Source organism: Leptopilina boulardi, unplaced genomic scaffold (assembly GCF_019393585.1).
Source record: "Leptopilina boulardi isolate dan_hultmark-lab unplaced genomic scaffold, ZJU_Lbou_2.1 LbouV2_103, whole genome shotgun sequence".
Taxonomy (NCBI): domain Eukaryota; kingdom Metazoa; phylum Arthropoda; class Insecta; order Hymenoptera; family Figitidae; genus Leptopilina; species Leptopilina boulardi.
In genome coordinates this window covers 344,720-357,353 of record NW_026137645.1, presented here as the reverse complement: position 1 = coordinate 357,353, position 12,634 = coordinate 344,720, and the positions used below count along the sequence as shown (strand labels likewise).

At 27.1% G+C, this 12,634-nt stretch overlaps 2 protein-coding genes across 6 annotated transcripts in view; one reads left to right on the top strand and one right to left on the bottom strand.

Moving 5' to 3' along the window:
• LOC127276638 (gamma-aminobutyric acid type B receptor subunit 2) overlaps window positions 1–12,634 on the bottom strand; it is a 225,943-nt gene that overhangs the window by 62,272 nt on the left and 151,037 nt on the right. The gene's annotated exons all lie outside the window — the stretch shown is intronic.
• LOC127276718 (pinin-like) lies at window positions 1,082–11,268 on the top strand. 2 transcript variants are annotated; one of them, XM_051297342.1, is made up of 3 exons: window positions 1,082–1,249; window positions 7,099–7,139; window positions 7,413–11,268. In XM_051297342.1, exons 1-3 carry the CDS (start codon window positions 1,154–1,156, stop codon window positions 7,723–7,725), a joined length of 450 nt encoding a protein of 149 aa, XP_051153299.1. In that variant the 5' UTR covers window positions 1,082–1,153; the 3' UTR covers window positions 7,726–11,268. The 2 variants fall into 2 exon arrangements, with proteins under 2 accessions (XP_051153299.1, XP_051153309.1); XM_051297352.1 differs by having other exon boundaries at window positions 1,085–1,249; window positions 7,416–11,268.

Here is a 12,634-nt window from a genome sequence, read left to right as displayed (position 1 = left end):
TAAAAATTTATTTTCTACTTAAACAAACTGAACAAAAAATTTATTTGATTCAAATACTTTATTACTTATGAATATTATCAAATAAATATTTACTTGAATCAAATAATTTTTATTTAAATTAAAAAAATTGTATTTGAACCAATAATGTTTGTATTTAAAAGAAATACCATTTAATTGACTCAAATAATAATTATTTGATACAAATAAATATTTATTTGATAATAATCAATTATTTTATTGACCTTATATTAGCTAACGTAATTTCATGTGACAGCAAATAGTTTGCTGCCTCAGCAAACTTTTTCTATGCGTGTACATATAAATAAGAATAACAATTCTTTTTTTTTATGTATTAAATACTTAAGAATATTTTTTAAAAACATTTTTTAATTAAATTTTATTAAATGAAAATTTTTCTTTCTGTAAAATATTGATGATGATAATATTAATCAATATTTGCATTCCACAAAATTATTAAAAACATTGTCAATCGTCTTACGTGATTTTTATTTGTTGAGTTTGCATAATTTAAGAAACATGTAATCAAAAAAATTCCAATAATATATGTCATTCTTAATATTGTAACAAAGAGAATAATGAACAAGAGGGGGGGGTCCTTTTTTTAATTAAATTAATAAACTCTATATAATAAGCTCTATTTTAATGTTTATTATGTACTTGAAAAAATTTTTTAAACAAAAGTCTGAAAAAATGTAAAATATTATTATTTATAAAAATATCGATTAATTTTATAAATTTTAATAAAATATCTAGGTACAATATTTGGTTCAATCCATTCGTTTTAATGCATATTCATGGAAATTATGAGTCAATTATTTATTTTATTTAATCAAAATTCCTTTTTGCTTGTTGGGCAACAAATTAAGAATGTACAAAAATTAATGAGTAATTATATTTATATCTACATGTTTATCATATTTAAATGTTCATAATCAAAATTGAAATTATGCGTGCCAAATCAATTTTTTTCTTGTCACAATGTTTGAAATTGGAGGACAAAAATGTGATTTACTCTCAAATTTTTGAAGAACAAAGAAGAATTTTCGTATATAAACCGAGAGAAAAGGCCACAAATACTATCCAAGTACAAGACATTGTATAACAAACAATATTGTAGAACAATTTTACTAAAATGAATAATATTCAATTATTTTTCATATTGCTTGGCATTCGGTTTATTACATTCATTTCTTCTGATGCAGGGCCCAACAAATATTTATTGAATAATGTAAGTTTTTATTTATTTTCGATTATTCTCTTTATATCATATAAATAATATATTACAGAAAATATAGTCCAAAATAACGAAATTTAAAACTGTATTGCTATGATCCGCCCAAAGTTTTGTTCAAACGTGAAAAAAATATCAGTATTTAATTTATTTTTTTGAAATCGGAGAATATTTAGAGGTCTCTCAAAGGCCAATATTTACAGTAAAAACACTTGAAATTTTTTCTAAATTTGTTATAAAATTATCGAAAAATAAATCAAATAATTTCTGCTTTGGACTAATATATAGTTCTTAAAGAGGATTTAAAAATGGTAATCAATAGTTTATTTAATAATTTCTTAATAACTATTTTAATTTTATGGTGGTTTTTAAAAAATGTTTAAAAAAATTTTTTGATATTAATAAATTTTTTAAACATTAGGTACTGTTTTTTAAACACTTTTCGATAACTGATCCGGTTCACTCAGAGAAATGGTATATTTGTCTCCGAGCCTACTAACTCATTTATTTGTTGCAAATATATTTCATTTCATTGAAATAAAAAATTTATTTGAGCCAAAGAAAAATTTATTTCTGACAAACAAAGTTTTTATTTACGCTAAATAAATAAGTTAGTAGGCTCTGAGATAAATATACGTTTATTTAACTCAAATATATTTTATTTGGTTCAAATAAATCATTTCTCTGAGTGTTGCATTAATGATTTTAGTGATTTTTGACAATTGTATTGTAAAATGAAAGTAAATGTATATAGTATCCGATATTTTTTTTTTAAATTCGAAATTATAATATAATTAAATTCCATCAATAAAATAATTGTTCAGATTAAATACCTTTTGTATAATTTTATAGAGTGCAAACAATATTTTGGGAACAAACATATTGTACACCCAGAGAAATGTTTTATTTGAATTAAATAAAATATATTTGATTTAAATAAAAATGGATATTTGTCTCAGAGCCTATACTAAAGTTTTCTTTGTCTTAAATAAATTTTTATATTTAAATTTGAGACAAATAAATTTTTATTTGCAACAAATATATTTTATATTTAGGACAAATAAATAAAAAGTTTTGAATGTAATATGAGAGGCTGATAGTAAAAATGATTTAAAATAACATTGGGAGCAAAAGTGGGATAAGCGACTTGGGAGAAAAAACGGGTTAAAATGATTCGTGTAATTTATTGATAAATTCATTATATTATCGATTAAAAAATATTAATTATAATAAAATATGCATTTTTTCCTATTGTTAATATTTTTTAATCGTTAATATAATGAATTTATCAATAAATTACACGAATCATTTTAACCCGTTTTTGCTCCCAAGTCACTTATCCCACTTTTGCTCCCAATCTTATTTTAAACCATTTTTACTATCAGCCCCTCATATATTTAATTGCAAAATTGCCTGGTATTCAGCCAAATATTCTGGAATTGATATAATTAAAATTTATGATTCAAATTGAAAATCTTAAATTTTTACATTTCGTGGTTATTTTTTTGTATGTTCCGTGGATATTGTTGAAACATAACAATTTCCATTTCTCTGTGTCAATGATAAGTTGATTTGAATTCTGCTTCACATTTGAGACACAACAGGGAGAAAGACACTCAAAATAAAAGGAAAGTGTGATTTAATTAATAAACACTCGCGAATAAAAACATTTCTTTAATTATCCTGAAATTAGTATTTGTTTTAATCAAATAATAATCAATCCTTGTACAAACAACTGCTTGCTCGCGTTAATCTGTCACCTCGTTTTCACTACGTTCGACATCTTTAAAGTTATATCGTATACAGTATTCTGCGCATGCTTGCGTTGAACTCGAATAAACTTTTATTTCAATTAAATATATTATTTATTTGCCACAAATGTACCTTTTTAAAAAGTACTAATAAAATTGTTTATTTGTAAGAAACATATACGACAATTTCAAACAAACATTTATTTATTTAATTTAAATAAAATACACTGGGTAACAAAAAAAAATGGTTGTGTTGTGTTTATTTCAAAATTCCTGTGTTTATTGAATATTTCGGTGTCACTGAACAAGATAATACACAGAAAAATTTTTTTAATTTGTCCAGATCCCTGAAAATGGGGGTTAAAGTGCCAAAAAATGGCTTTTTTGGCACTTTTTGAAGTACTATAAAAGAAAAAGGTGAGGACATAAAAAGCTCCAATGAGTCTCAAAAGAAAGCTTATACCTTCAACTTTAAGACCCAAGACTGAAATTTCATGCGATAATTGCGGGGAACCTTTATTATTAACTATGATCACTAACGCATCATTGAATTTATAGTTAAAATGTTTCGGAATGTTTGCTTGATAAAAATCGATTCTTCATAATCGAATTTTCTTGATACTATCCACTTAGAGGTTTTTTGAGTTGCTGATTACAAATTTCAGGTTAGTTTTTAAAAATTCAAAATGGCGGATCTAATAAGGTAGACGAATTTTTTAAAAACCGTTTAAATTCTCTTGAGTTTTGTTACTCCGGTATTTTTGGTGTCACTGATTACGTATTTGAAGTCTCCGCAATTATCACATGATATTTCAGTCTTGGGTTTTAAAGTTGAAGGTTTAAGCTTTATTTTGAGCCCTATTAGAGCTTACTATGCCCTCACGGTTTCATTTTACAGCACTCCAAAAAGTGTCAAAAAAGCCATTTTTTGACACTTTAACCCCGGTTTTCAGGGATCTGGACAAATAAAAAAAAAATTTTCCTTGTATTTTCTTGTTCATTGACACCTAAATATTCAATAAATACAGGAATTTTGAAATAAACACAACACAACCATTTTTTTTGTTACCCAGTGATATTTATTTGAAATAAATAAAAATGATTTAAATATACGTTTTTATTCAAAACTAATAAATTTTTTCTCTGGGTGTATACAGGGTGTTCCAAAAGTATGGAAACTTGCAAATATCTCGAAAAGTACGATTTTTTGTAAAAAATGTTCAACACAAAAGTTGTTCCAAACAAAAAGATGTACATTTTTGAAACCAAAAAAATTGGGCCCGGAGCCCAATGTTGGGCCCTACAATGAAAAAAGTGGGTTTCTTAAATGAGACCACTAATTTTCAGTATCAAATTCGTAATCCCCATGAAATTCTGCGTTCAGACATGTGGTATAAGTGCCCAAAATATTGGGCCCAATCCAAGATATTGGGTCCAAAATTTATCAACAGATAAATAAATTTTAAAAAATCGCATCTTGGAGGGATTTTGAGATCACAGGATTAGAAATTCGAAGCTAATTTTCAAATTGTACACAAAGCCCAATGAAAGATTCCGCGGCCCAATATGAGGACCACACTAAAAAAAATTAGTTGTTTAAATAAAACCCACTAATTTTCAGTATCCATTTCAGAATCGTTATGAAATTCTGGGTTTAGACTTGTAGTACAAAAGCCATAAAATATTGGGCCCAATTTCTGGGATTGGGATGGACATTTTTTGACAAATAAATAAATTTATAAAATCGCATCTTTTGGAGTTTTTGGGGTCACAGGATTAAAAATTCAAAGCTACTTTTCAAATTGGGCACAGAGCCCAATGTAAGATTCCGCAGCCCAATGTGAGGCCTACAGTAAAAAAATTAGTTTCCTTCCATTTCGTAATCGTTATGAAATTCTGGGCTTAGACTTGTGGTACAAATTCCAAAAATATTGGGCCCTTACATTGGACTGCAGAATCTTACATTGGGCTCTATGCTCAATTTCTAATTCTGTGATCTCAAAATCCCTCCAAGATGCGATTTTTTAAAATTTATTTATCTGTTGATAAATTTTGGACCCAATATCTTGGATTGGGCCCAATATTTTGGGCACTTATACCACATGTCTGAACGCAGAATTTCATGGGGATTACGAATTTGATACTGAAAATTAGTGGTCTCATTTAAGAAACCCACTTTTTTCATTGTAGGGCCCAACATTGGGCTCCGGGCCCAATTTTTTTGGTTTCAAAAATGTACATCTTTTTGTTTGGAACAACTTTTGTGTTGAACATTTTTTACAAAAAATCGTACTTTTCGAGATATTTGCAAGTTTCCATACTTTTGGAACACCCTGTATAATTCAAACTTATTTTAATAATCAATTTAAGATAAATTTTTGGTATGAAATTGTTGATGAGAGAATTTGAAGAATATGCGAAAGAAAAAGGTTTGTGGGTAAATGTAGAAAAAACGAAAATGATGAGATTTAGGAATAGGAATAGTGTGAAAGAGGAAATATGGATGGTAAATGGGAAAATAATAGAAGAGGTGAATGAATTTAGCTATTTAGGATATTGGTTTAGTTATAATGGAGGACACGAGTTGCATGTGAGAAGAAGGATTGAGAAAGCGGGTAAAATTGTAGGACAAGTATGGGGAATTGGGAAAAGAAGATTCAAGAATGACTGGAAAAAGAGAATATGGTTGTATGATGTGTTAGTATGGTCTGTGGTATGTTATGGGGTGGAAATATGGGGGTGAAAAAAGAGAAAAAGAGAGTGGAAAGTATCCATGAAAGGTATTTGAGATGGACGATGGGAGTGAGTGCGAGTTGTCCAGGATATATGTTGAGGGAGGAGATAGGGAGAGAAAAGATGTTGGTAAGACAAAGAAGGAGAGCGTGTGGTTTTAAGGAAAGGTTGAGTCAAGGGAGAGGAAATAAGTGGACACAATTATGTTGGAATCAAATTAAAAGGAGAGAAGAGAGAGGAGTGAGTGAAATGTCGAAATGGGAAAAATCAAGAATAGAGGCTATAAAGGAAGGACAAGGGAATGAAAGAGGGAGGTTGGAATTAGAGGAAGGATGGAAAGTAAAGGATAGAGAAGAAAGGTGGGAAAAGATTGCAAAGTCGAAGTATAATAGATGGTTTAGAATGGTGAAAGGAGTAGGGGAACCAGTGTATCTGAAAAGAATGAAGAAAGAGAATAGTTGGCAGAAAATGGTGAAGTTTAGAATGGGAGAGGGAATGAGAGAATACAGGTATTGGTTAGAAAAAGATGAGAAATTGTGTAGAATATGTGGGTATGAGTTAGAAGATTGGGAACATGTATTGGAAAGGTGTGTGAAAGAAGAAAGTGGTAAGAATGAAGAGTGGGGTGTAGATGCAAAAGTGAAGTGGATATTGAATGAGAGTGGACAAGGTGAGAAATGGATAAAAGCATTAGAGAGAATGAGAGAGAATGAGGGAAAGAAGAAAATTTCGATTGGGTAGGAGAGAAAACGGAAACGCCAAAAAGGGCAAAAGGAACCAGAAACGGAAGCCCGGGCACTGACAAAATAGATTTAAGTTGTAAATTGTATGCGTAGATAGAGATTATTAAATTGCAGAAAATCAAGCCTAACAGAATTTGTCTTTTTTTTTTGTTGGTATTTTGTTTAAACTTTTAATATGTTTAAATATGTTTCATTGCAATATTTTAAATCAAAAAATGTTGCAAGTTACCCCCACTGCACCGAAATTTTTCTAAAGATTTCCTAAAGATTTATTTGAAATGTTCGGAATATTTAATTGCAATGTTTAGTGAAAATTGTTTAAGGATTTAAATAAATGTCCCACTTGAATAAATGTTTATAGGAAAGTTTCACCAAGTTTCACAGTAAACATTTATTTAATCGGGACATTTAAATCTTTACACAATTTTCACTAAACATTGCAATTAAATATTCCGAACATTTCAAATAAATCTTTATAGGAAATCTTTAGAAAAGTTTCGGTGTTGTGGGAGTATGTTTATAATTCAAATTTTTAATTAATTCACTTTATCATTAATTCATTAGAAAAAATTAATTATTAATGATAATATTAATTGTACCCTGTTTTTTATTTTTTTAGAAGCAACATTCAAAGTTGATAGTCAAACGCTCACCAGATAGGTAATTAAAATTATCAATTAAAATTTTTATTTTTAAATTATACGGAAAAGTTTTTTTTACTTAAAACTAAAAAAAAATCTATTTTAGAGGGTTGCTTTCTTTTTTATACGTTTCTATTTTTTTTTTAATACGTACCTAAAAAAAAAAATTTTAATAAAAATTGACAAAAAATTTTATTTACCATTATGGATTTGTTCTTATAGAAGTCTGATGAGTACTTGAGAAAATTAAAATGTTAATTTTTAGTTTAATATCATTTTTTATAATTCGTAGCAGTAGTTCTGAGGAAAGTTCAGAAGAATATGATTATATACCTGAAACTCAACTTGATACTCAACCTGATATTCAACCTGATACTCAACTTGATCTTCAACCTGATACTCAACTTGAAACTCAACTTGAAACTCAACTTGATACTAAATCTGATACTCAACTTGAAACTCAACCTGATACTATACCTGATTCTAAACTTGATACTAAACCTGGTACTAAACCTGATAATAAACCAGATACTAAACCTCATATTACAAAAACGAATCCAGTCAATAAACATGCTCACAAACCTGCTACTGGGAGAAAAATTTAATGCGCTTTTTAAATCCATTATTATTTGTTGATACCCAAGTAGAAATGTGCCACTGGCATATTACTGACCCAACACTGCCAGTCAGTATAACGGTACTGATTGCCGTACTGGGCCAGTAGTGGACCAACCCTGGTTGGTAACGCTGTCCAGTACTGATTTTGTCCCGCTCACCAGTACTAACGTAGTACTAGAATAATACTGGCATAATACTGGCAAAGTACTCATCCGGACTTAAAATCTCACTTTTTTACAAAATGCTAAAACACGCTTTCCAATGCAAATTTCATCCTTATTAGCTTATTACTCCCATTTTTATCACGAACAGGTAATGTGAAGCCAATAATAGTTAATGTTATTTAGAATATATAAAATATTATTAACAATAAATAATTAAAATAATAATTATCATTTATATTAATTAAATTATTTTATTTTTAATAAATTATTTTACAAAAAATAATTTGTGTTGTAAATTTTTTTATTTTTTTAAATTCATAATATTTAATTTTTTTTACTTTGCACTTATACTTAATTTAATAATTATTTAATAATTGATATTACACATGAACAAATATTGTACTTATAACACTTAAAACTAAGAACGAAAAATCTCGCACGCATGGGGGATCGAACCCTAAACCCTTAGAACGCAAGTCAGATACGCATACCGCACAGCCGCGCTGGCTTGATGTGCTGACTTGAAGTAGTTCACCTAATACAAAAGTTTTGATTTCAAAGTTTGTATTATCTACTGATCACGAAAATAAAATGAATTTATTCTTAAATTTTTTAAACTCATAAAATTTTTTCAATTTTTACAAAGATTTAATGAAATAAAACTGGATATCAATTTCAGTTAAATATTTTTAATAAATTATTTTTACCGTAAATAATATTAAAACAGACAAAAATGATTGATGAATTACATAATTAAAAATAAGTTAATAAAAGACGACTGTAAAATATGAATGGTGAAAAATTTTTTAAATTTAATATTTAATTATTAATAATATTTAAAAATTACAGTGAAAAAATTACATTTGCTTTATTTTTAAAACTATTAGAAAAAAATTCTCAACTTATTGTTATTGTATGCATGATAAATAACTTAATGCACATATTTCAATGAGTACTAAAATAACTAAAAAAACATAAATATATTTTATATAGGTATATAATAATACATTACAAATACATCCAAAATTTTGAGGGAAAGTATTCGAAAGAAATTAATATACATTTTTTAAATAAAAAATCATCGTTTTCTACCTATTGAAATAATTTAAAGACTTTTTCATTTAATGTTTTTTACCTCCGACATAGTACTGATTCGGTGTATTAGTCAGTACACTGCCAGTACTGAAAGTCAATATCGACAGCCAGTATTGGATCAGTACCATGCCGGTGTTTAATTACGGCGAGCTACGGATATTTCTACTTGGGATAATTTTGAACCGTTTTTCTTTGTAAAAATTGTTTTTGTGCAGCGAGGCGACGCGGCACATCAAACTCCGCCGTGGGGAGAGTTGTGCCGCACAGATTTTTTAATTGTTTTAGTTAAAACAAATGATTTTACACATAAGAAATAAAATAACTATTGCCAATGTATGATTTATTATTATTTATTAATGGGAGGCATCACTCTCAATTTTGACCCACTTAAATTTAAATTATTAAACGAGATTATATATTTTTTTCTTGCATCATTTGGATTCCTAAAAACATACAGGATGGTAGAAAAAAAGAAAATTTTTATTTTTGACCATTTTAGAAATTAAAGTCTTAAAAAAATTTATATTTGAAATATCAATCTTCTTTTACAATTTTGATTATTTTTCATCGACAATTTTTTTCCACGCTTTTTTTAATGATTCTTAAGAATTTTTTGCATGGATTTTCAAAAATATTAATTTAAAAAAAAAATGCTAAAATGGTCAAAAATTTTCTTTTTTTGACCACCTTATATGTTTTTAGGACCCAAATGATGCAAGAAAAGAAATATAACCTCGTTGAATAATTTAAATTTAAGTGGGTCAAAATTGGGGGTGGTGCCCTCCCTTAATTATTTGTTATAAATATTTAAAGGTTTTTGTGAATAATCTTAGGATTTCTAGATTTTAGTACCACTTTTAGTAGGTACAAATAAACAATTTCTGACTTATATTCTATAATTATATAGTTACTAAAAATATAATTTTTGTAATAAAAATTTTCATTACTCTCTAAATCTGAATTAGTAAAAATGTTTACTAATTTAAATTAGTGACTCACTTTTTGCTTCAGAATTAGTTAAATTTTACTAATTGTTAGTAAAAGTTAATAATAATTATCAAAATTTTACTAATTCTAAAGCAAAAAGTGAGTCACTAATTCAAATTAGTAAACATTTTTACTAATTCAGATTTAGAGAGTATAAACATTTAAAAGATTTTTCCAACAATCGTTGCATTTACAGATTTTTTTTAAGTATAAATAAACATTTCTGTAAATATTCTCTGAACGAAAAACATCAAATTTTCATAAAATCAAAAAAATAAAATTAAAAATCAGTCTCAAAATATCAGAAAACAATTATAAATTGGGGTCTGTATTTATTACATAGACGGAGAATTTTGAGTAAACCTGGCTATAGGTTAACCATGAAGTAGTATAAGGAGCACCCACTATATAGGCCGTTTTTGAAAATTCTTCCCCAGCCTTTCCAGATTTAATAGAAGCATTTATATATCCCCGATACTAACAACCCTAGCGGAAAAGCGAGGAATTACAGGTCACGTGGTACATTGTTATATAAGTTTTTGTATATAACTGTCAGTTGGCGTTTTTTTTTTTTTGAAATGTGTTTGATGCGAGTTAATTTTGTGTAATTATAAATAAAAAAAAGTGAAAAATGAGGCTGCTAAATTCATCAATGAATCAGCATTAACCTAAAAATAAAAAAAAATTAAGAAATTTCGTTTGAAATATATACGGCTACAATGAAAAAAAATTAATTATATTCTTATTATTTTTTTTTATTTTTATATAACTTACAACAAATTATTGCAATTCCTTTATTATTTCATTATAAAAACATAATTGAAAACAAATATTTTAAAAATCTAAATTATATATTCGTATATAAATAAGCAAAAACTAACCAATTTTTAAATATATTTCAAAAAATGTATGTTTTTTTTTTAAATTTTTGTGTGCAACTTTTTTCTTTCTTTTCAAGTCAAGTCAAATAGTTTTATTGAGATTAAAAATTTGTACACTTTTTCTAAAATTATTATATATCTTTACACTGTTTACTATTGGGAACAGCTGTCACTAGGCGCAGCCATATTTTGAAAACTTCTAAGTACACCGCTTTTCCGCTAGAGGCGTCATAATCGGAGATATGTAATTTCGGATTTATTCTCATGCAGGGGGCCTATATGCTTAACAAGTAGTGAGTGCTCCTTATACTACTTCATGAGGTTAACTAAATATTATTGTTTGTATTGTTAAATATTGCTAAAAAAAAATGTTAACAATTGTATAAATAAAAATTGATACTCATTTGTATAGATTTATATTTATTTTTAATAATACATTCCTAAAAATACTAAGATTCTGCAAAAAAAAAATTCAGAGTTTGTCTGATTTTTAGGTTATAAAGAAAGTTCTATGATAATCAAGATCGGTATAGTATGAAAGTGTCGATGACAATTAAAATCGATAATATCAAAGATTTGTTTTCAATACATATTCAAGAATATAAATTCAAAACTAGTATAATAATGAAATGTTGTTTTATTAGCTTCTTGAAATCAAATAAAATTCTTTATCAAACAAACAGAATTTTATTACTAAATTTTAATAATAGTTAATGAAAAAATGTAATAAAGAAAAAATCCTTTGAAATTTTTTGAAAAGAAGAAAAAATGTAAAACAAAAATTTCTAACTTTTTTATATAATATTAAAATCATATAAATACTCTACAAAATCCTCAAGAAAATTTTTCAAATTAAAAACATCCGTTTTTAAGTTTATCGCGCATTTTCCTTCTTTCCTGAGATATTACAGCGTTTCCATCAACTCTCTTTTTTGTATATTATTTTCTATATATATATATATGTAGAACGTTAATATTGTCCCAGTCAAAATAGTGGTTTTTGTTATTTTTCTTGTTTTCAAATAACATTTAATATTAATTTCTTTTTAAAATATATTTAAAATTATGTTAAGGGTATGTGGGAACCTCCCACGTGATCTAGTATGGGAAAATGTGTTTTGGTAGTATACATCTTACTCTAAAACGATTAAATATTTTTGTCTACAATTTTGAGGGATGATAGATTTTGGTACAAGAAATTTCGCTGTTCTCCGAAAAATACATAATTTTGCTTTAAATTATTAAAAAATGAAGTTTAAAAAGTGGCATTTTTAAACGAAAATAAAAAGAAACATGGCGGCGCATACACAGACGTTGCTTGAGTGTGTCAGTGCTCCAGTAAACAGCGCCAATTCGAGCGAGTGGCCGCTGAATGAACTATGATAAAACACAGTATTTTACTATTTATTGCTTTATTTTTATTATTTTTGCGTTAAGTTGTAGTAAATGAGTAGAACAGCGAGATTCCTTGTACCAAATTAAAACATTTCTCCCAAATTTTAACCCGAAATCATTTTTTATTTCAGAATAAGTTTCAAACCACAAAAAAACGTTCTTTGCCTACATACACTTAATCAATTTTTTTATAAAAAGTAATTTTAAAACCTTAGTTTACATTTTTTTAAAATTGGAAAACTGGTGAGAACCAGAAAACTTTTTTGAAACTAGTAAATATGGGGTTTCCCTATGAAATTCTAGTTAAACTCCTAAAATAAAGAAATTATTAAAAGTTGGTCAATTTCTGCACGGAATTTCTTTAATTTATTTTC